Source organism: Tinamus guttatus, unplaced genomic scaffold (genome assembly GCF_059628265.1).
Source record: "Tinamus guttatus ecotype Peru unplaced genomic scaffold, ASM5962826v1 Tinamus_guttatus_pri_ptg000116l, whole genome shotgun sequence".
Classification (NCBI taxonomy): Eukaryota; Metazoa; Chordata; class Aves; order Tinamiformes; family Tinamidae; genus Tinamus; species Tinamus guttatus.
Window position 1 is genome coordinate 2,055,240 of NW_028288650.1, and position 23,298 is coordinate 2,078,537.

At 47.4% G+C, this 23,298-nt stretch overlaps 2 protein-coding genes across 3 annotated transcripts in view; one reads left to right on the forward strand and one right to left on the reverse strand.

The window, feature by feature from the left end:
- Positions 1-1,554: 1,554 nt before the first annotated feature.
- On the forward strand, positions 1,555-8,419 carry EIF4A3 (eukaryotic translation initiation factor 4A3). The gene is made up of 12 exons (XM_088521249.1): positions 1,555-1,831; positions 2,083-2,155; positions 3,004-3,070; positions 4,052-4,114; positions 4,440-4,572; positions 5,199-5,279; positions 5,693-5,834; positions 6,495-6,633; positions 7,268-7,383; positions 7,800-7,907; positions 8,004-8,131; positions 8,248-8,419. The coding sequence occupies exons 1-12, from the start codon at positions 1,660-1,662 to the stop codon at positions 8,262-8,264; spliced, it is 1,239 nt and encodes a 412-aa protein (XP_088377375.1). The 5' UTR covers positions 1,555-1,659; the 3' UTR covers positions 8,265-8,419.
- A 1,942-nt stretch (positions 8,420-10,361) lies between these two features.
- Positions 10,362-23,298, reverse strand: part of ATL2 (atlastin GTPase 2) — a 32,061-nt gene continuing 19,124 nt past the window's right edge. The window contains exons 4-15 of one of the 2 annotated variants that reach the window (XM_088521250.1): positions 22,617-22,721; positions 21,590-21,640; positions 20,015-20,071; positions 18,942-19,034; positions 18,538-18,676; positions 17,577-17,704; positions 15,254-15,310; positions 14,065-14,136; positions 12,400-12,831; positions 11,194-11,208; positions 10,972-11,082; positions 10,366-10,580 (exon numbers count right to left, since the gene is read on the reverse strand). In XM_088521250.1, the coding sequence (XP_088377376.1) occupies positions 10,975-11,082; positions 11,194-11,208; positions 12,400-12,831; positions 14,065-14,136; positions 15,254-15,310; positions 17,577-17,704; positions 18,538-18,676; positions 18,942-19,034; positions 20,015-20,071; positions 21,590-21,640; positions 22,617-22,721 (1,257 nt within the window). In that variant the 3' untranslated portion in view covers positions 10,366-10,580; positions 10,972-10,974. Of the gene's footprint in view, positions 10,581-10,971; positions 11,083-11,193; positions 11,209-12,399; positions 12,832-14,064; positions 14,137-15,253; positions 15,311-17,576; positions 17,705-18,537; positions 18,677-18,941; positions 19,035-20,014; positions 20,072-21,589; positions 21,641-22,616; positions 22,722-23,298 lie in introns of both variants that reach the window. The other variant, XM_088521251.1, reaches the window with a different exon arrangement.

Sequence of the window (23,298 nt, forward strand, 5' to 3'; positions counted from 1 at the left end):
TCCGCGCTGCCACCGAGGCTCTGCAAGAAGAGCACGGCCTGAAAGCTCTCCCTGCCGCTCTCAGCGGTGCCATGAGGGTTTCTGTCGCCCCGTCACCCTGTGGTCTTCGACTTGACTCTCCCATTTCACTTAGATCACATCCAGCCAAGCACTCCTGGCATGGACAAAACGTCACTATGGAATCATAGAATGCTTAAGGTTGGAAGGGACCTCTAGAGTCATCTAGTCCAACCCCCTGCACACGCAGGGTCACCTAGAGCACGTGGCACAGGACTGCGTCCAAGCGGGTTTGGAGATCTCCAGAGAAGGAGACTCCACAACCTCTCTGGGCAGCCTGTTCCAGTGCTCTGTCACCCTCACTGTTAAGAAATTTCTCCTTTTCCTTGCCTTTCCTCTTCCCCTATCACCCGCCTGCCTGCAAGGGCACCTCCTTGCCTTGCTAGAAGCCTTGTCCTTGCTTCACTCACCACAGCTGGAGACCTCGAGGATCTCCTTGCAGCCCTGCACCCCTTGCGGCGCCCAAACAGCAGCAACAAACCCGGGCTCCACAAATCCAGCACCGCTGCCGATGCTGGTGTGGAAGCGTGGGCCCGTTTAGCGGGAAGGACAGGCTGCCTTCCTGCCATCCGGTGCCTGGAAAAAATAAGACAAAATAAAACAGAGGAGATCAGTCAGCGTGGCAAAACGGGCAGGGAAAACTTGGCATCTCCCAATACTGAAAAGAGACTCCTGAGATCCAACAGGTATCGGAGAAAGCTCTAAAAGTGACACCAGGTTGCCAGGAGAAAAGATGTCCCAAGCTGTCCCTGTGGCAGCCAAAAGGAGCAAGTTGGACAGCAGCCGGGTCACCCCCCAAACCCAGAAAACTCCATGCACAGAAAATGTAATAATGAAATTAATACAGCATCAGACAGGCTTGTGAAAGCCATGAGACTGAGACTGCCAGCTAACCTGTTTGTTTGAGCTAGAAGCTGAATCGGGGCTACTCCTAAAGCAAATGAGAGACAACCTTAGCCATGAACCGTGCGGAGACGACAGCGCCTCTGAAGCCAATGTTAAAACCGGGGTCGCTTTTCTTCTCTGTCGCAATGTGCATTTCTCTTTCCAGTTAAAAATATAAGAGAATAAATCATTGCATTCCTGAAGACTGAGGCCAAGAGAACCCCGTGGGCTCCAGAAACAGCTCTGAGCACCCAAACCGACTTCTGAAAATATTTTTTTTTGCTTGTTGTTTTTTTTGCAGTGCGAACAATACCCACAGTTAAACCAACTCTCCTTGAAATAAATAATAATAATAAAAACACTCAGACTTGATCAGTAAAATGTTTCGGTCGGCAGCAATCCTGCTCCCACCGCATCCCTGCAGACAGCGACTGCGGGGAGGCGATTCCGACGGCTCGCGGGCGGCACCACCGCCTCCCGGACCGGATCGGACCGGACCGGACCGGATCGGACCGGACCGGGTCGGGCCGGGCCGGCTCCTACCTGCTGCCCGCGCCGCCGCGCCGCGCATGCGCCGCGCAGCCCCGCCCCTCCCGCGCATGCGCGGCGGGCCGCGCACTCCGTGTGTGGCGGCGGTTGTGCCGGTGCCGCTGCGCGCGCGCGAGGGAGACCAGGCCAGGCCAAGCCGGGCCGGTCGGCGGTAACGGGGCCTCCACCATGTCGGGGTCGGCGGGGTCCGGCGGCGGGAGCAGCTCGGCGCGGAAGCGGCTCATGAAGGAGGAGGACATGACCAAGGTGGAGTTCGAGACGAGCGAGGAGGTGGACGTGACGCCCACCTTCGACACCATGGGGCTACGCGAGGACCTGCTGCGCGGCATCTACGCCTACGGTGCGGCCCGCGGCGGCGGGGCGGGGCGGGGGGAAACCGGGAGAGCGCCGGGGGGGGGAGCGGGGCCGAGCCGGGGGGGGGGGGGGGGGCGGCGGGGCGGGGGAGGGGCGGGCGGCGCGCGCATGCGCGCTGCGTGGCGGCGCCACCGGCCTTCCGGGGGCGGAGCCTGGAGGTGGGGGCGTGGCCTGGGCGCCCGTCGCCGCCCCCCGGTTCCGGTCTCGGTTCCGACGCCGGTGCCGTCTCGCCCGCAGGTTTCGAGAAGCCGTCGGCCATCCAGCAACGGGCCATCAAGCAGATCATCAAAGGGCGGGACGTGATCGCACAGTAAGTGGCGCGAGCCCGGAAAGATTCGATGTCGAGTGAGGGTTTTTTTTCTTTTTCTTCCCCTTAAAAAGCAACAAAAAATGGAAAAATACTAAAAACAGTAAGTTTTGAATGCTGTACAGTTGCTGCCCTTGCTTGGGAGCTGCTGGCTCCAGGCTCTGCTCCAGGCTGGGGATGTCAGGAGGGTTTCTGAGCCATCGCTGCTGCTGCAGACAGCCACACTGTGACTGGTGAAGGATGCTTGTGTGTGCACACTGTTCCTGACGGTGTTGTTCACACCTAACAAGCCAAGAGGGTGACGTTTTAGGTGTGTCACTGTGAAAATGCTCAGCCAAGATGCTCTGCTTTTGAAATCAAGGGCATCCTGGGAATGTTTTTCAGCAAAACTAGAGAATGTCAGAGACACCTCGACTCTCTGTCAAGGGAAAGGAAGCAAGTCTTTGTCCCTAGAGACAAAGGGACAAGGGAAAAAAATATCCTTTCTAGGTCACTGGTGGAAATTCATGGCTCTGTGAATTGTGTTAGCATATCTGCAATTTCACCTAAAAAAAAAAAAAATAGGTCTTCCAAGGCAGATAGCAGAAAGTTGAAATGCTGCTGCTGGTGAGTGTGGGGGACCCTGTGACTGAGTGTTCTCTACTGAGATGACATTTTCTAAAGCTGTTTCTCTCACTAGTAAAGTTTATATTAATGGAGTGGAATGGAATATAAGGGAATATATTGCAAGCAGTAGTGGCAGAAGCAAAATATACTTTTGGGTAGAGAATTGAAAGATAATACATTGAAATTGCCTGTATTGGTTGTTTGGAAAAAAGCCTGTATATATTTACCAAACATCTCTTTTTCAGATCACAGTCTGGAACAGGGAAGACAGCAACATTCTCCATCTCTGTCCTGCAGTGCCTGGATATACAGGTGATTTCACAGCATGTTAATTATGGGCAGTGACTTTCAGGGCCAAAATTCTGACTGAAATTTTCATCAGGCTCTGGTTTTGTAAGGATTTAACTGTTATGCCCACCTTGACAGAATAAACAGTTCAGATGAAAACTTAAAACTATAGAGCTGCCTTTTAACAGCAACCTGTTTCAGATGCTTCTAGTGACAGCATTAGAGGGCTAAGTTAATCTTCTAACAGAGAGTTGTCCTCAAACAATTCTAACATCATTTACCTGTCCATGACCGAATGGCACGTGTTCCTTGGATCAGGTCTAGATTTTTGGCTCACAAATGGTCATTTGTGTTCTAATCAGGGATGCTTTGTTTGCCCGAATGCTTTTGAAGTATAACTTGAATGTATAGATGCTCGTGAACTTAAACATGATTTTCTGTGGGCTGGTAGTTCCTTAAATTAAGCTTTGATTGTCATTTATCTGGCGTTGCCTGGGGACATGAAATATAAACTCCATGTTCTGGGCGGAAAGGTCAGCTTCTTACCTTATTTCTGTAAAACACTCAGAGTATCTTGTAAGCACAATGCTTTAAAACGTTGTCTTGGAATCCCTGAACCATGCAAAACTTTTGTCTGGCTTGAAAATGTGAAACTTGTCACTGAAGTCATTTGAAACTGCCTTTCTATTGTTTTGCGGGAAAGAACACACAAATTTTTGTGTATGTTCTCAGAAATGAGGTTAGAATGAAAATAAGCTGATAAAGAATTGCATTAGGGGCTGCTTGTCAAAAGTGACTTACACCAGAGGCCACTGCTGTGGAAATGCCTAGTGTGGGAACAGCTTCCTAGATGAACCGACTCTTGCAAGCAGTGGGTTTTAGTGCAGAACTCTGCAATTAACCCTCAAGTGTGATACCTGGGAGTGCAGTGGGATCTGCAGTCTCTGCTGAGCTTGGTCAGCCACAGCCATGTGGATAATAATAATAATTATGTGTTTTAATCAGGTTCGCGAGACCCAGGCGCTGATCTTGGCTCCGACTCGGGAGTTGGCTGTGCAGATTCAGAAGGTAGGAGCCTTTAAAAGCGACCTGTATTTCTGCTTTGTAAAGCACTGGTGAGGCCTGGGGTCACTTCTGGCTGCCTCTGCAGAGCTAGGAGAGATCCATAGGAGCCACCCTAGGCTAGGAGTGCAGCTTCCACTAGAGGGAGGCTTTTCCTTTCTGAGCTCCCAGTGTTGGAAACTCTGGGGACATTTGGGTACATACATAAAAGATCCCTCTTCTGCTCACATCTTGTAATTTCTCTTATGGCTGCACAGCCCTGCATCCCTTTGCAAATGGATAAAGCTCACGAGATGTCGGATAACTAAGCCATTCTGCTGTGTCCCCGCAGGGTCTCCTTGCTCTGGGAGACTACATGAATGTGCAGTGTCACGCCTGCATCGGAGGGACCAACGTGGGGGAGGACATCCGGAAGCTGGACTACGGGCAGCACGTCGTGGCGGGCACACCGGGCCGGGTGTTTGGTAAGGACGCGTGGGCTCGGGCCCAAGGAACCTCCTGCAGATTCTGTGCTCTTGGTGTGCAAGATATTTCAGATCCCAGGAATTTAACTGCCATGAAAACTACATTTATCTTGACACAAGGGATATGCTCAAGTATAACAAGGTATCCACTTACCATGGTCATCTCTGCAAAGAGATTAGAGAGGAATCACTTGGGTTAGTGTTTGGATTTTCTCAGTTTATAGTTTGCTTTTTCAGTGTTCAAAGGGGTATTTACAGGACTGCATGGGAAAGAATATTTTAGAGCAGAAAATATAAAACCCCCAAAAAAGTATTTCAGAGTTGCAGAGGGTATAAGAGCTGGGTCTGTTTGGCTGTCCTCAGTTAGGTCTGTATTTTCTATGTACTGGCAACCACTGTCTTTATTCAAACGAGGTTTAAGCAGTCTGCTTTCCCTGTGTGAGAATATTTATGGTTTGTGTTAATGGGAAGTACCCCATGGCACAGCACTAGCCTCCAAGCCCACATCTCCTGCCTCCCTGAGAAGGAGGCGACTCTTTCCTGCTGGGAACCTGTCGCTGTGCCCGTGGGAGCCGCGCGGGCTCGCGTGCTCAGAGCCTTTTGATTCACACAGTGAAATCTTACAGATATGATTCGTCGCCGAAGCTTAAGGACCAGAGCCATCAAAATGCTGGTTTTGGATGAAGCAGATGAAATGCTTAATAAAGGTAAAAAAATCTCTCTCCCTAGCACTTTGCATCATCTTTTGGGGATTCTCGTGTGTCACAGCTGGTAGGTCCTGCTCCTGCAGCCTCACTCTGTTCCGTGCCGTAGTTGTATGGTCATAGCCATGCTGCAGACTGTAGCATTTAAGCTAGTTAAAATGTCTGATGTGATTTAGTTGGACTGTTCTTTGTTGAGCAGCACCTCCCTTCGCTGCACTGCATGAAACAGCCGAGTCCCAGTGGGATTGGGGAGAGAGGAGCAACGGGCAACGCTGGCTGCCCGCTCCCGATTCACTGCTTGTTGGCCCTGTGCTGTGAAAGGACCGCTGCAGAATTCCAGAGCAAAACGTGGGAGAACTGGATATGCAGGAGAAAGATGCACTGACGTTTCTGTGCTCCTTGATTTGCTTTTGCAGGGTTTAAGGAGCAGATCTATGATGTGTACAGATACTTGCCTCCAGCCACGCAGGTGGTTCTGATCAGCGCCACGTTGCCACACGAAATTCTAGAGATGACCAACAAATTCATGACAGACCCCATCCGCATCCTGGTGAAACGGTGAGCGAGGTCCCTTGCAAAGCTCAGGAGCTCGTCAGGTTGGTCCAGCTTTGGGCCAGTTCACAACATTTGTGGAGCTAAATGTGCAGAGTCTCCTCCTTTGTTGCCTCTCAGCACTGCAGCTGCACTAGGTGCCTACATCCTCCACGACTTGTTTTCCAGCAGAGGCTGGTTTGCCTCTTAGTTTGTCCTTCTGAGTTCTGTTCAGTGTTGCTCAGCCTGCCCTCTCCCTGTTTTCCCCATGTTCAGCAGTCTCTTCTGGAATTCTATCCATCACACCTATGCCAACTCCCCTCCACCTCCAGAGGATTTTTGAAGGCCTGATAAATTTGATTCATAGAGCAAGCATAGGGAGCATGGGGTTGACGGGGCTTGACGCGCTACTGTCTCTTACATTGCTCAGTTGTCTGTCTGCAGTCTTCCTTGTCGAGTATTTTGAGTGGGAGGAGTGTCCAGATGAGAGAGGGTGCCCGAGTTCAGCTCCATCCCATCACATCTGAGCCCTCCTTAGAGGAGGCCCCTCGGGGGGCTCCATAGAACCACATGGCCTCGTGCCCGGACGCAGCCACACACACAGTGCTCAGCACGCTGCCGTGAGCGCTGCTGAGACACCCGGGTGCTGATTGCGTCGCACTCTGTGACTCGTGCCTCTTCCTGCAGTGATGAGTTGACCCTGGAGGGAATCAAGCAGTTCTTCGTGGCGGTGGAGCGGGAGGAGTGGAAGTTCGACACCTTGTGTGATCTCTACGACACACTCACCATCACCCAGGCCGTCATCTTCTGCAACACCAAGAGGAAGGTAGGGCGGCCGCGCGGGCAGGTCACCCCTCGCAGAGGGGAACGTGGAGGGGTGGCTGGGGGGCACCCGGTGAACCGGCCTCGATCGCTCAATCTGCTCAGAAGTGTGCTCAGAGCTGCCTTCTCAAAGTAGGACTGGTTAGTTAAGAATGTGCTTATTGTTTCCTGGTCGTTCCTTTTTTTTTTTTCTGATTATAATCCCTGAAACAAAGCCCCACTTCCTGAAGAAATGCCCTTCTTTCCCTAGCAAAAGTGGGAGAGCTCTGTGTCTCCTATTCCAGGCAAGAGCAGTGATGGGCTTGGCCTGGATGGCAGGACCGGCTCCTTCACTCTTTCTGTTATTCCTGCTGCTAACCTCCGTGCCTGGAGCGGGCTGTGCTGCACGTCCAGCGCTGCGGGCAGGCTGGGAGTTACGTGGGGCACGGAGTTACGGGTCACACCAAGTCAGTGCCACGTGTGGCAGAGCCAGGGCAATGTGCACAGGTGAAGGGTTATGCCCTTCCTGTATCCCCAACGTGGCTGAGCGCCTGGCAGCCTTTCCCAGCAATACGTATCCGCGGTGGCGCTCGCAGCGCATTCCCGGCGGGAGCTGCCGCATTCCCAAGCGGCTCACGGGGCTGCTTGGCTCTGCACAGGTAGACTGGCTCACAGAGAAGATGCGCGAGGCCAACTTCACCGTTTCATCCATGCACGGGGACATGCCACAGAAGGAGCGCGAGTCCATCATGAAGGAGTTCAGATCGGGCGCCAGGTAAGTGCCCCGCGGAGCACGGCGCGTTACTCCCTCGGGCCAGGAGTTCTTCCTGGGCCCAGCGGAACAGGCCTCAGAAGCACTTGGCACCTCTTCTTTTAGGGCCTTACTCCTTGTTTAACTTCAACAGGAGGAGCTCTGATTCCCATCCATCCCCCTGGGGTGGCTCAGAGATGGGGACATGATAAGAGCTTCTAAGAGGGGCTTGTTTCCCCTCTTGGAGCCATAGGTGCATTTGCTGAACAGGTTGGAATTCCTGTGTTTGAAAATAAATCGAGGGAGAAAATTTTGGGGGGCACTGGTCCCCTCTTCTTAAGCTCTTGGTGTCACGTTCGTCCCTGGAGGCCGATGATGGAGCGTGGAGCCAGCCCCTGTGCTGGGGGAGCACTGCCCTAACTGTCCTCTCCTCTCCGCAGCCGAGTCCTTATTTCAACAGATGTTTGGGCGCGGGGCCTGGATGTGCCTCAGGTGTCTCTGATCATTAACTACGACCTGCCCAACAACAGAGAGCTCTACATCCACAGGTAGGGCCGGCGCCCGTGAAGGGCAGCGGGGTCACGTTCCCCTCTGGATTCCCTTCCCAAGTCGGGCTCCGTTCTCCCTTCCCTTCTGCCCCACAGAATCGGCCGCTCGGGCCGCTACGGCCGCAAAGGGGTAGCCATCAACTTTGTGAAGAACGACGACATCCGCATCCTGCGGGACATCGAGCAGTACTACTCCACCCAGATCGACGAGATGCCCATGAACGGTGAGCGCCGCCGCGGCCACGCGCGTCGCACGTCCTGCAGCCTGCCCGTGTCACGCGGGGCCGGGGCTCTCACCTTGCTCAGCCCTCATTTACTTTCTCTTCTCCTCTCATTTCAGTTGCTGATCTTATCTGAAGGTCCCTGTTTGCGAGGGAGCCACCAGCGCCTCATTTGTTACCTTTCATAATTATGTTTAAGCCCCCTCGTGTTTTTGTCACATGACTGTTTTTATGCTCTTGAAGAGAGCTGCGGATTGGAACTTGTGTAAATAATAATGTCTTTTACTTCTGCCCATGTTTTTCAATTAAAAAAAAAATGACCATAATCTGTGCTTGGTTGTTTAAACCTCACACCACTTGGTGTTAGGGTAGGTTAGAGGCTGAGGTTGAATTAAAAAACACCTTGCCCAGTCCATGTATTCCCCCCTTCTCCCGCTTCCTCCCCAGAAGAGTCCACCGTTTTGTGCACTGCCCTGTGCTCTTTCCAGCCCCCTGGGTAGGAATCCTTCCTCCTACCCTGCTGGTGGACCGGGGCCTTGGAGCCCCTCATCCTGGTGTTCTACTCTTGCCCAGCCTCAAGCCCAATTCCTCCTCTCCCCTTCTCCAGGAAGGGGAAGGAGCTCCAAGCTGCCCCTTAGCCCTTCAACTACTGAGGAAAAAGAGATGGAGCACCAAGACCATTCCATTGTTTAAAGAACAGTATTTAATCTGTACAGTTTTGAGCAAAGATATCATAAAATGCAACATTCCTACCCCATCTTCAGCATCGTTCACGTGGAGCTAGGCCCTTCTTGCCCCAGGACAGGTAGCTTCACTGCTCCCTGGCAGTTCCTTAGGCTGCAAGAGACACAGTGCAAAGCCCTGCAGTCCTACACTGCCAAGCTCCCTCCTTCAAGGGAGACTGATGAAGCTCAAGAGTTCATGGACTCTGTTACTACTTAGGAATACAAAAAACAGCTATTGCAGATGGTTATTTCCAGCAGAAACCACACCACTTAACTGTTTAGCCACCCTTAAACTCCATACATGTAAAAAATACCTTAGCTGGTGCCAATTTAGGTAAGAGTGAAAATAGCTGGAGCCAGTTTCCAAAGGATGCTGAAGGGCAGAAGCCAGCGAGACAGACACCATCTTTTAAGGATGAGCATCAGCTCCAAGAGAAAGCCATAAAGTACAAGAGACAATTTGTTCATATAATTTCCAAGATAAGTATTTGACATAGTTTATGTAGGAGAATACATAGGTGAGCATCTTTCAAAAATAAGCACAAATTTCATTTCATATATACACAACTGATTTTAATCATGTACTGAAAATAAATTACAGGAAATAACTTTAAAATGCAACAGAGGACAAGAGTTTCACAACAAACATTCCCATTGATTTTTCTTTTTTTCCCAAGGGGGTGAGAGATTGCAGTGCTCAAGGCAGGTAAATATCACAAATATATCAAAAACTTCAAATCATTGATGCATTCACACATTTACATGAGCCACAAACATTCCTTTACAGGGACTGCACTTAGCTACCACAGAACCAGGTTTTGCCATGAACTACAAAACTTTGATACAAAATTTTATTTATATATTTATATTTCATATACATGCCCTATCTGTGATTTCTTAAAAAATAAAAACTAAACACACTGTACAGACAATCCTAACTCATTGCTTGGTAGCTGTAGGCAACGTTTTTGGATGGAATTTCTCCCCCAGTAGAATTAATGGCATTATATACACGAAGGCTGAACTGCAGAAAAGGACAGCTCCGCTCGGATCCGCATCTCCCTCGGGACCAGACCCCGCTCAAGGCAGGACAGCGGATGCTGCGGCCCCGGCGCCAGCTCGTGCTGCGTGAGGAACCAACACATGCACTTGTGCCACACGGGTACAGAAGGCAGCAAAGCGAGATGCAGATGGGGACGACGCGGTGCCCAGGGCTGCTCCCCCTGCACAAACACTCCCCCCGGGCGAGAGGAAGGGGAGGTCCTGGAGCAACTGCTGCTTCCCTGAAAACACCTCCTGGAGAGGCCCTGTCAAGCCAAGCACAGGGGGAGAGGCCTCCCCACCACCCACACACAGCACCAGGACTCTAATCAAAACCCACAGCCCTGCCCAGCCCAGCCTCCCTGCAGCCTCCTCAGCACCAGGTTGTCTCGCAGCAGAGCCCTGACAAACTCCTCCCGGTGACAGCAGTGATCTGCAAAGCCAGCCACACTAAACTACTTCTACAGTTGATTGTAAACTTTGGTTTATTCGTTTATTTTTATTGAGTTCTCATGGTACAGCAAGCATGTCTAGGATGAGAGGGCAGAGGTGGAGAGGATGAAGTGTCAGTCTGTCTTTAGCCTGGCGTGCTGGGCCACCTGCTCGGTCAGGCCGGCCTTGAGAGAATTTGTTACAGACTGCCTCATGTGATCCTCCATCAAGTTATCACTCACGGGCTTCAACACCTGCGGGATGAGAAACGGGCAAAGAAACAAAACAATGAGGTAACCAGGGAAACCAAAATATAAGAACATAAAAGGACGAGACGTGAAAAAATAAAAAATGAGGAATGTCTGGCACAAACTGGCATGATGGAGATGAGGTTTGCTGCTACTGTAATGACATTGTATCGGTCACACGTTATGACACAAGTGACTTCCCTCCTATACAGCACTATTTCACTGAACTCAAACCGTTTTACAGTTCCTAGAAGATGGATGTGCAAGTCCATACCCTATATGCAGCATCAGTCTGCTATGGTTACAGCATTTATGCAGACCGGCCCAGACGGTCCAGCTTATTGTCCTATATGTATAAGTGTGAACACTTCAGATACAGAAAGAAAGTTAAAAATACTGGCTAGTTTTTCTTCTTGTTATTGTTGGATGGGAGTCGTTGCCGCGGCACTGATGTAAGAGCGTGGCGAATCGTTCGGCGTCTAAGAACTTCAAAGAGTTTGGAAAACACCTAAAACATGAATTGAGCTGTTAGGAACAGGGGCTCTTAGAGGGCAGCAGAAAAAGTCAAGCAAACTAAAAGAAAAATAAACAAAATAGACCAGTAACCAGTAACTCTCACCTTCCTGGGATTCCTCTGAAGCAAGGAGGGAAGAGAAAGGGAGAGATTCAGAAAAAAACAGCAAGAACATGTGAAATTATGGAGTATCAGAGGAACTCAGACCAGTCTCCTGTGCCCCAGGTGTCCTGCAGCAGCTGCACCCAGGGCCAGGCACCACACAGCTACTGCCCACCCCAGCAGTGACAATGGCACAGGAGAGCCAGTTTATTTCTAGCAACCTCTTTTCTGAGGCACATTTTCCCTCCTTTTACTAGAAATTTACTTCCCTGGAGCTGCCCTAAGTGTTTAACAGGTTGCTAGCAAACAGGTATGACAACACCGTGCGCACGGCAAGTCTGGAGCAGCCTTGTTCAGAGGGAAGAGGCCTCCATAGAGGAGGGGCATCCTGCTCATGCCTTGAGGGAGGCCCTTTCCTACCACCCCAGCTCAGAGCCCTTAAAAAGGGCACCCCGTGTTCCAATACTGGCTCCAGGTGCTCCAAGGGAGGCTCCACAAACCATGAGGCAGGAGCTGAGCAGCAATTCCCCACCACACTGGCAGCTCCTGCACAGCTGCGGGGCCATGTGGACAGCAAACCCTCATCTCTGCACAGGGCTCGTGCTGTTCTCGCCCTCGTGCCTTGTGTTCCCTCAGAAGCAGCTTGTCTAGCAAGTATTTCTTGCAGCAGCAGGGGCACCAACTGTGCTGCGTGAAGCGTCAGCGACAACACAAGTCCTCCTGAAGGAAGGGACCTGCTGCACATCCTCCTCTCGGATCTGGCCGTTCATCAGCCAGTTTTCTGACGTCTCATCAGCCCTTCAGTGCCACACGACCAGGTCAGGCAACTGAGCAAGGCACAACCTTACACATTTCTCACACCACCTGAAATATTTTACCCACCACATCCACATATTGTTAACAGCATGCCACTTAACTTACCTTTAGTAGTACACTTTTGCTCTGAAACGTAAAGAGATTTCTTAAATGAGCTCCTTCACTCTTAAAGCCCTCACGTGCTCAGAAAGTTTTTTTATAACATCCTGAGCTGGTTTAATATTCTCAGTGTGGGCATCTCTTGCTGAACTTGGTGTTCATACCTGAGCTGACTTCACTTCCAGCAAAACTGTCCTTCTCCCTTTGATCTGGACCAGCTTTTCACACACAGCACTAAGACTAATTGACAAGTTTACTCAAGAAAGGAAGATTTTGCATGAAATAGATACCAACCTGTTCCCATATAGCTTCAGCAATTTGATCAATGGCTGTTCCAACTTCTCTGAATTCCCCAGAGTACTTAACGTATGCCCAGGTGCAGAGGGATATAAGAGCCATCCCCATTATGAGATTACACAGGGTAGCTATGGAGTTCATGCCAAGGAACCCAGTCAGTCCTGAGGATATATACATGGCAAACATGACTGCAAAGAGAGTGGCAGGGGTACGAGCAGCATAAAAGATGTTTTTGCCATCGTTGTGCTTCACAAAGTTTGCATAGATCTCATCGATTTCCACCTCCAGCTGGTCCTGGTAGCGCCGGCAGAATTCCTCCCCTCCCATCTTCTTCACGGAGCAGAACTGCCGCACGGCCGCCTCCCGGAAATCCCGGTGCTTCCGCTCGAGGTCCGACGGGGCGATGTAGGGCTTATCCCCCCCGCAGACCTGCAGGGGCAGCCAGAGCAGGGGTCAGCACATCCCGAGTGCCTTCTGCCATCCGGACAGCGAACAGGCTCCTGCCTGTTGCTCCTTTAAGGAGCACCCTCTTGTTTTCCCCTCCTTGCAGCCTTCTGCTTTTCCCCCACTCCGATCCCTGCAGCCCTCCCTGGAAAACAGGGCCAAGGCTCAACCTCCAGGAGCGTCTCTGCCTGGAGCAGAGGAGCTGCCGCTGCAGCGAGGCCACTGCCTGCCCCTGTGTCCCACACCCAGTGACACTCACATTTGAGGTCCTTATGGCAGGACAGCACTTTGTGCACGCTCAGCAAAACAGGGCTTGGGCTCACCAGGGGAATTCTTGCTCTGTCGTCCAAGTTATCTACATTAAGCACTACAACCCCATTTCAGAGCCAAGAAGTTCAGACTTATTTCTGTTTCTAGCATCAGAAACTTCAGATCTGTGTGACATTAAAGAATATCTTCTGGAAAGTCTGGATAAAAACTGATTTAGGACATTTGCGTTTCTCTCTGCAGTGATGATATAAAAATATACAGTACTAAAGCACATTACTATGGAAACAAAGTCTGTTTAAGAGAACATCTGTTCTTGTTTATACTTTGCCCCAAGTAAGGAGTCTTACAACTGCAGTATCTCTACAGGCAGTAGAGAATTGAGGTCGGAAAGCAGACTTGTCATTTGTTATAAACAAGCCATATACTATTCCAAGAGATGTTTCCCAAATGGAGAAGAGTGATGGAATTCCTCTGCACCAGCAGAGCATTCTCAAAAGACTGCTAACAGAAGCTAGTTGGTCTACCACTAGCATTAGCCCTTAGTCTGATTTCAAAAATGGAAAAATACTTCAAAGACTAAGGTCAGAGTTAGGGCAGCAGTGGGGAGCTTTGCTTACAGCAGGTTCTCGGCCTATTTCTGTCACAGAGCTCTAACTTCTACCCCCTTGGATGGCCCTGCACGCTCAGAAAATGCATCCGTGTGCCCATGTCACACCATGGGATGTTAAAAGGTCAGTGAGGAACAGCAAGGGGCTCTAAGAGGTGGCTAGTTTTCTTACAGACCATCCCAATGCTTCCCCTCCGTTTCCATCTCAAGGCATCTTGGTTTCACCACATCAGGAATCGTTGCCCTGCGCTACTTTTCTCCATGTACGTGCACACAACCAACACTTAACACGACGTGAAAACCGAATATTTGCACGTAGGCAGTGAACGCTGCCATCGTACCTGCTCCATGCCTTTACTGTACAGGTCCTTCGCTCCTGCCACAGCAGCAAGGTTGTTGGCTTCGGCTGTTGCCTGGAAAACATTGAGCACCACCGATGGTTCAAGCATTGCTGGCTGCTCACATGAATGCAGTTACACTGTTTGCTGTCCCCACAGCCTGCAAAGCTTCAAACTGCCCCAAATCCCCCACGTGAACAGAGAAACATCACTGATGTATACTCAAACAGAAGCAGGAGGACATTTTTTCTAGCTGTACAGCTGTAGATGAGAACTTAAGTGTTTTATAGCGCCTTTTTATCAAGAGGAATCTCTTCTGAATGCTCTACTCTTAATAACCAAATAAGGATCTCTCAGCTATGCAGGCATCAATCCTGATACACCATTACTCGTGAGGAAAGCAGCAAGTAGTTTGGCATTACTTCTATAGTATGTGTAGACATGCAGTTTGGGGTCAGAACTCACATGAATTCAAAGACACCTTTAACCTGAGTCTATGTGAGGGACAGTTATTCTAGCCACCAGATGTCATCTCCCAGCCACACTTATAGCACACTAAATAGAGGAAACAATGACAGCCTTTGTTTCACTGGGTCAGGTTTTCTGAACTCCCCCAAAAGTCTAAAGAACTGGTTCTTTGAAGGACAAGACAGAGCAGAATCAGTTCTTAATGAACTGACAGAAACAGCTCTGAAAACAACAACAAGAGCCACCCAACACACTTGGAAGTGTGCTTAAAAACAAAGTGATTAAATCTCAGTACTGTTATCCCCTCTAACAAACCCACACGCACCACAGTGTAGCCCAACACTGGAACAGTGGCATTGGTTGCTTTACTCTAAGCTTTTCTTCTTTATCTACAGCTCCATTTTATCTTGAACTAAAAGTCCTGAGTATGGTCTGAAAATGCTGATAACTTGCTATTTTTATCAAAAACATGTTTTAAATTTGAAGCAGCTGAAAAAAGCCAACCACTTACTAACTATAACTACTCCATTTGGTAGTCAGGCCTGGGGGAGGATGTGAATGTATACTGGGCTATACTACTCCAGGGGCTGTGAAAGAACCCAGCTCCATCCAAAAAGGGCAGGGGCGTGCAGGAACTGCAGCCTCCTCGCAGTCGTGACCCTTAAATGCAAAGGATTTATGAAGTGCACATCTTCTACCAGGTTATTTGAAAGAAAATAAATACCTGTAGCATAGATTTTGGATGAGGTAGCTCCTCTCCTTGATAGATTTTGATATAAGCCTAAAAGGGGAAGAAAAAAGAAAAAAAAAATGATTACCCTAAGCAGTTCGGATTGAAGGCAGGGAGAAAAGAGGAACAGTACAAAAGCCCATAGACTATTTCTCTGTGATACCATTTACCTTCCTGAAACCTGATACGGAGGCATCCCTGATAATCTCCCATTTTAGCAAGCAGAAGCAACGCTCTAAGCGAGCACACGGATAAAAACATGGTAATTGATACTAGAAACAAGCTGTTCACCTCTGCACCCAAACAGCTCTTTTAAGCAGCTGCTGACAGCTGTTTGTTAACACACAAGCCCCAGTGAGCTGTCAGGCTTGGCTAGTTGTGTTTTTACTTTGAGACTCTTCCCTCCACACTGTAACAGAAACTGCCATCTCTCAAGTAAAGTCCATTCATTCGAGACCAGGGCCCAGCTGGGCAGAACCTTGATGAGACACAGGCACTTTCTGGAGAAGTAGAGCGGGCTGCTTCCTCAAACACGTCCGAAAGTCTCCTCTAGACAGGAGACCTTCCTCCCCCAGAAGGAAGCAGGGGAGACAACCACCATCTCACACAGCCTTTCTGTTAAGGGTCTGTCCGAACACCTGCTGCTGCAGGAAGGAGAAGCCTTTACATCTGCTCCCTCCCACACCTCCAAGGAGAGGGTGTGCAGAGCAAGGAGACCAAAGCAGTGACCAAGGCAGAGCTGAGCTGCCAGCACTGCGGGAGGCCAAGCCGGGTCCCCACTGTCCCCCAGATACCCCGGTGACAGAGTTTGGGAAGGCTGGAAGTGGACGTGTCCCTCATGCTCTTCTCCAGGCTTCAAAACAGGTCCTGCCCCAGCACTAGGGCAGTCTGTCCTTAGGACAGCTCAGGCTGGGGGGCAGCAGGAGGTGGCTCAGGCCTTTGGTAGGCTGGGCAAGCTGGCCCAGGAGGGCACGTTGCAGCCCTGCAGAGCTGGGCACATTTTGTGCTGCTGCTGCTTCTTCCCTGCTCACCTACAAGCCTCATGCCTGGAAATTTTTTCCATAGAGCAGGAGCAAACAAGGTCATTAGGGTCCTTATATACCCACGGCTCTAGGTTAAGAACAACCTACATAGATGTATGGAGTTATACAGGACTGTTCCCTGGGCTCGCTCCTGACAGCTGCAGCTATTTCCTCCGAGGAAAGGCCCTCCGGTTTCCGACTCGGCCTTCCCAATCTCAGCTTTGGATGCACAGTCACAAGGGAGCAGTCCTCTTTAGCTACGTGACTGCAGCGTTTCCATAGCACCCTGCACCACTGCTCAGAGTAGGCTGCAGCACGAATCGGGCAGCTTTTCTGTAGCTGTGGGGTGTCACACATGCCTCTGGGTGCAGTCCTCCCTGCACCGTGGACAGCCAGGTCTTATTGGGGAGGAAAAAAGTGGTATGCAAGCATGAAATACAGAGACAAGCTTCAAAGAGGCAAATTTATGCTCGTCAGAGCAGCCCTGATGTCTGCCTCCTAATTCATGTGCTTCATTTATAGAGCTATTTTACTAATGCTGGAGTTCTAGTCTCCGATTCCTCACTTATGTAAGTGCTTTCCTGATGTCAGCACAGCTCTGTCCTGCCTTTGACATGCAGGCTCCGAAGTAGTGATGCAAGATTAATGTCTGCAGGAACAAGTGCTGCTTTCTCCTGTGGAGCCAACTGTCTAAGTCATTCCAGTTTGAAGAGTTACATGCACTAAACCAGTTCCTGGTGATCTAGGGATTATGTTATCACATTTCTGCTGGTGTCACTGGGATACCAGAAGTCTAACAGCTGCAAGTGTCATATCCAAATGTTTCCCTGCATAAAATGGTCACATAAAATGCAAGTGTTCAGAAAGTATTTCTTGTATGTTAAATAAAGGAAAAAAAAATGGTCCAGAATGTTCACTACATACATAGAAGTATTGGAGCCAGCTATCTGTTCAATCTAGGTAACAACTGACTTTAAAGAAATAACACATCCAGATAAACAAACTAGAACTTTTTAAAAAACGCTCCACCTAATAGAGTTTGAAGTATTATTAGCCTACTTGGCAAAATTGTGTGGGTTTGAGGGTTTTTTTTTTTTGGCAATAGCATCTTGCTAGAGTTATACTGGCAGGAAGCTGCGTGCCAGTTTTGGAAAGTCAGAGCCATGAAGTGAAAATAAACTGAGCTTATCAGCGATTGTCAGCCTAGATACCTTGTATTCTCTGGGAACAACATGACCTAATTGAAATACTTTCTTTTAAGCCATTAAAAAAATAATTAGTAGGAGTTTGCTTACCTTGAAGTATTCTACAAGATCTCTACATGTCACCTTGGATCCACTAATCTCTTTTTCTACCAAGTTTTCAGGGGCAAGCAGTAATGGCACCAAATTTCGCAGCTCCTTCTTAAAATCCTCATCTATATCTAGTAAAATTGAAACAAGTGGTTAGTTCTCTTTGGTCTTATATTTCCTAAATGAGTAATGATAATATATGACCCTTCAAAATCCATAGCAAGGGTCATCCATATCTAACCATTACTCATTTAGGAACTATAAGCTTACAAAGCAGAATAAACACTTTGTTTCAAAATCTTATATTGAGATCTGAGAACACAGGGTTACCTAATCCTTGAAATTAAGTTGCATTCCACCAATTACACTAAAAATTTAGAGAATAATCTTAATATCTCTGCCCTCAGCAGGGATGTGGTAGACATCTAACCACCTGGAAGGTATTTGTAAACCCTTCGCCACTCCAATGCAGTCATTCACTGTCATGGGGAACAAGCAGTAATTGAAGGAATCCTGACTGTCTCTTGTTCTGCAGTAGTAAAACCCTGCAGTTGTCTATGTTTAACCTTTACTTTTAGAGTAACTCTAATTTCAAGCTTTGATTTAGCTAGTTCTTACAGAAAAAGCTTATTATTTAAAACAGGAAGCCTTCACCATTATGAATTCTCATCTTCGGACTCCTTATTAAGTATCTTAAATGTAACTTAACTGTTCTCAGTTTAATCAATAGCTAGAAAGAAGGAAACATTCTTGTGTGTGCTCAATTGCTCTACTTTTAAAGTATTAAAGAGGAAGATATGTAGCATGTGTTCCAGGATTCTGTGTTTTCACCTTTTAGCCTTACATTTTTTTTCCCCATCAAGCATTTCAGTACCCAGTCACTTCACTGTTTAACTTCTGTTTTATAAAAAAGCAAGACATGCAGGGATCTACATCGAGACAGACACAAAGGAAAGTTTCTTACCATTGAGCCGCCCATCAAAGTTTGGATTTGTTGCAACTTTAAGACCAGGATGTGGCAATAGGAAACAGCCAAGGTTACTGAAACAGGAGTGAATGTGCTTCCTCACATTCTGTAACTCTTCATGCTGGTTTTGCTTTACCTTAAAGAAAGGAATACTAGTAGCTTTGTAGAGCTGCAAACAGTATTAAATAGCAGCATAGAAAACGTAATGGCAAAGAAGTGGGTTTAAGCTTTCACTTCTGGACCTAATGATTTGGAGTTCTAAACCTCAGAACCCTACACACAAGTAGAACATTACAGTAACTGTATTAGTGCAAAAAGCTAGCCCAAAGTGCATCACCATCCTGACCCCCGTGAATCACTTAAGTTTGAAAATCACATTGGGGCTGGATTTCACGACTTACCTGCAATCTCTTCTCTAGAAATTTCTTCCCTCCTTCCAAACCATATGCATGTTCGTAAGGGTAACTCCAGTCTCTAATTAAGAACATTAATGTCTGTACAGGAAAAAAAAAAAAAAAAAAAAAAAAAAAACAGTGGTGAATGGTTTGCATCTTTCCTGATACCAGGAAGTCTACCACACAACTTATTATTGCAAACAAAAGTCTAAGCTTGGCTGGTCTAAACAAAGTGCCCTTGTATTTCTGTTACGCAAGTACTTGTTACAAAATAAAAAAAAAAAAAATCAAATTAACCCACAAAATTTCTTGAGGTACCTTCCCTCACACAAAGGCTAGTTTCCCTGTTACACAGGTTTGCCCTCCCCAGATAGGGATCCTCCTTCTCATTAGCTGGACACTTCAAATAAGCCTTGATATTACTCTTATGTCAAATGAGGTGTTTGATGACAGCATCGTGCCTGGGTCAATCATGGGAACACGGAGGTCTCAAGCTTGCAGGTTGAATATTCCAGACAAGAATCAAAGTTAGCCAAAAGCAACAGCTACCTAGTATCTTTATAGGATAAGGACCAAAGGATAATTCAGTCTGAAAGGGATCTCTGTCTCCACTACAGGAAGAAGGCTCAAGCCCTTCTCTGGTCTAGTAAACAGTCAGGAGATGTTAGCAGTTTTCAGTCTTGCAAGAGTGAAGCCCAAGCAGTAAAGCAGCAGGGCCTTCCCCAAAGGAATTACTTAAGTGTCTGTACAACCTACACTCAGAACCACACACTGCAAGCAGAGAGCAGCCATGTGACAGAATAACAAATAAGTAGAAGTTTGAAACATCTTCCTCTGGGAGAGCAACATATCAGTTGCTGTTTTCATTCTTTTTCCACCTTATAGTTCAGGCACAAAACTATACCTGCCCAAAATGTGATCATTTTCAGATTTTCCACCTTTCTTGCCAAAAGATGTGATGGGAGGGAAATAAAACCAGTCTTTTAAAGAACATATTGGCTTCAGCTCAAATAAATTCTCTTCAAGTTATTTTGAGCTTATTTCATACACATTAAGATCTATTTAACATATATAGTTACCTGAAACGGCTTTTGATAAATTTCTTCCATAGCTAGTCTTCCATATTCTGTAAACAACTGAAAGAAGAAAGAGTGTCAGGATGCTACACACACAAATCCACAGTTCTGTGGATTTGTTCAAGGCATTCCATTTTGTCACTAGAAAACAAAGCATTCAATTTTAAATCCTATTAGGGATTGAGAAGGTCCAGAATGAGCACACCAACACTGGGGAAGGAGACAGGTCACTGCCAGTAGTTTGAATGCCATTTCAGAACCATTACTCAGTTCAAAGCAGGTGGCCTGGGGGTGATTCTCAGAGGAAAACTGGCTCTCTCTCTCAGGCAGGCAGCTCCCAACACCTCCAAAAGTCCTTGTCACCTTGAGCATAAAGCAACTCTGAAGTGGTCAACTATCCACACAACAGTGGCTTGTTCCCAAGATCCTAATTCCTCTATCCCATTCGCTTCCCTGCCATTTGACAAAACACAGCCAAGATCAAGAATAGTTTGGAACCACTCATTTCCTTCTCTCAGCTCAAGATTTGCACCCAACATTTAAGTGCATGGGTCTCTCCTCTCACCACTTACCTCTCCTGCCCATCTCTTCCCCTCCTTCCCTCAAACTCCAGCCTCCAGGAAAATAAAAAAATAGATCATTACAACCAGATGGACTTGAGACTATCAAAAGGAACAGAGCCACCAGCCAACCCTAAAGTTTTCCAAATAATTAGCTAAGGCTTTTCTTGTTTTGTATAAGATGTTTGAGGGTTTTTTGCCCCAATGATAGAACTCTTAACAGAGAACAGCATCACAAAACTATGTTTAAATAGTGCATTCTTCCCAGGACTGGCAGCCAGCCTCTTGCAGCACTAAAGCCAGGAGTTCTTGCACTCAGGAGACACAGAACTGCTTTAAGCCATGACAAGGTCACAGCCTGGGCAATCACATCCTGGCATTTGTGAACACACAAGCTACCCTCTAAAGCTACAAGTTTGCAGTTAAGCAGATAAGGCTCTTGTACCGATTGCGTTAAGCCAGAAGTCAGCGGTCTCTAGCCACAATGTTCCATTTGAGGATGGGAACTCAGAGTACAGAGAGGACAATTCATTTCTGGATTAGTTACTAAGCTGAACACAAAAGTTTCTATGTTGAAAAAAGTTATAAAACACTTGTACGTAGAAGATACTCCTCTGCTCTGACCCAAGCGTCCAAATTTCTGTAGAAAGTGGCCATGAAATATCATTTATTTCCCTGTTTTATTAAATTAGCAGCCCAGGAAGCTTCTCATTAAGGTGTTTTCATGAACCTTAATTCTCATCCTTCCAGGAACATGATTGTGGAAAGAACCATTTACCCAAACTGGAAGCCTGTACCACTTTTACCTCTATTCTGTGGTGATCAGAAGCCTCACCACATCCACAGCACTGATGCCGGTAACTTTTACCAGCAGTAAATTAGCATCAACTTCAGTATTTTGTATATGAGGTCTGTGAGTTGGTTTCTCTAAACTGCAGTTAGGCTAGCGACAAAGTCAAGAACCATTTCAAGGCTGTCCATTCAGAAGGAGCTTAATGCAAACTATGCACAGTCTCACCTGCAAGTGTTGAAGGTCATCTTCCTGAATGTTCTGGGACAAGTTGTATACCTGCAAGAGACAGCTAGAGGGATTACAATGCAGCTTGAGACACTGTATTCTGCTCCTGTTTTAGAGATCTTGAGACTTGATACCACCTCCAGAAAGGACTAGCAATTCCTAAGGCAGCATCTACAATGCTGTCAAACAGCATCTCAATAGTCACTGCATACACCCAGTGCTAGAGACAAAACTGTTGTTGACTATTTACATTTTCCAATTCTACTTAAGATAGTTTCCTTGCAAGGGAGGAAATTAATGGAACACAAGTAGACTACAGGATGCTTCAAATTACCATATGGGTGGGACAGAGAAGGCTACAGGAGGACATGTCTGTTTCTCATCCTCAAATCCAAGTGTTCCAGGACGCAGCACTCCAGGAGCACCACCTCAGACAAGGAAACAAGTAGGTGGCTGGTTCACCAGCTTTATAGCATATCCTAAAGATTTAGGATTTGGAAAAACTGACCTTCTCCAGGCAGCTCACTACTTATCCTAACCACAAGAACACAGCAGGCGCAAACAGTGTTCTCTGTACTCCTGATACCTCAGGTGTTGTAGCTACTCTGAACAAGCTCACTTGATACGCCCCAAAAACAGTCACTTTTGGGACGTTAAGGCACAAATTTAGAAGTTTTGAACAGACCGAGACAATTACCAGAAATTTAACGGTAACAGCAGTTGTGGTTTATGCATGTGGTTCACCTTTAGCTTCATCATCTAAGTGCTGAAGAAGCTTCTGAAATGCAGCCACACAGAAGTGGTTGCTACTTTAACATCTGTGCTGGTGATTCCCCATTTTAGCACTTAATCCAACATGGTCTTAGATAACCTGATTCCAAAGAGAATCTTATCCATACTACACTGAAAACAAAACATAAAGTATGAAAGCTTAAATAGTAAAAGATACACAGAGGTGAACTGTCAAAGCACAGTGAGCAAGAAGGTTTTTACAGCTGCCATCATTTATCAGCACGGGTATTCTCACCTGGACAGAACTCGTCATGGTGCTCAGAGCAAAAACCGTTGCACAGTCTTTGATAGTGGATTGGCTATCAAAGGCACCTTGGGTATCCATGAGTAGTACAGCAACCTAGAGATTTTGAGAGAGCAGCAACAATTAACCAAATTGTTACACTTGCAAACTTCAGGCCATTGGGATAAATTCTAACTTACACAGAAAAAAGTCTCTGCCTCTATGTCTGCTTATGGGCTTCAGTCTCAGCTGACAGCCCAGCTCAGCCCATCAGAGCCAAGCATGAGAAAGTTGGTAACAGAAAAAAGTTGCTAACAGAAAAAGTCTTAAAATGACCATTTTCAGAAGGAAGGCACTTGATACTGTCTCCTAGAATGAGAAGGAATGAGGTGGTCTTAGCAGTAAAAGGCTGTCCAACCCTCATCACTGGACTCTACTACAATTCCCTGCTTTTTCTTTTAGGGATTACTGATAAGCATGTTTTTTTTTTCCTCCAACAGAGCACAGATAGATCCTCAAATCTGTTTTACAGCTAGTGAGCTGTTTGGTTAGCTGAGAGATTTGACAAAGATTTCCATACATCTTTAAGCCACTGTATTTAAGATCAGTGTTCCATATTAATGGACCTTCAGGCATTTCCTTTGCACTTCAGCAATGCAAATATGAAAGTTAATTGAAAAGGAGTTAAGGCTCA

Excerpts from the sequence above, each read along its gene's own strand:
- EIF4A3 (XM_088521249.1), top strand. The coding sequence starts at position 1,660 with ATGTCGGGGTCGGCGGGGTCCGGCGGCGGGAGCAGCTCGGCGCGGAAG. Across the intron at positions 5,280-5,692 it reads AGATGAAATGCTTAATAAAG|GGTTTAAGGAGCAGATCTAT; the intron begins GTAAAAAAATCT and ends TTGCTTTTGCAG. Across the intron at positions 5,835-6,494 it reads ATCCGCATCCTGGTGAAACG|TGATGAGTTGACCCTGGAGG; the intron begins GTGAGCGAGGTC and ends CTCTTCCTGCAG.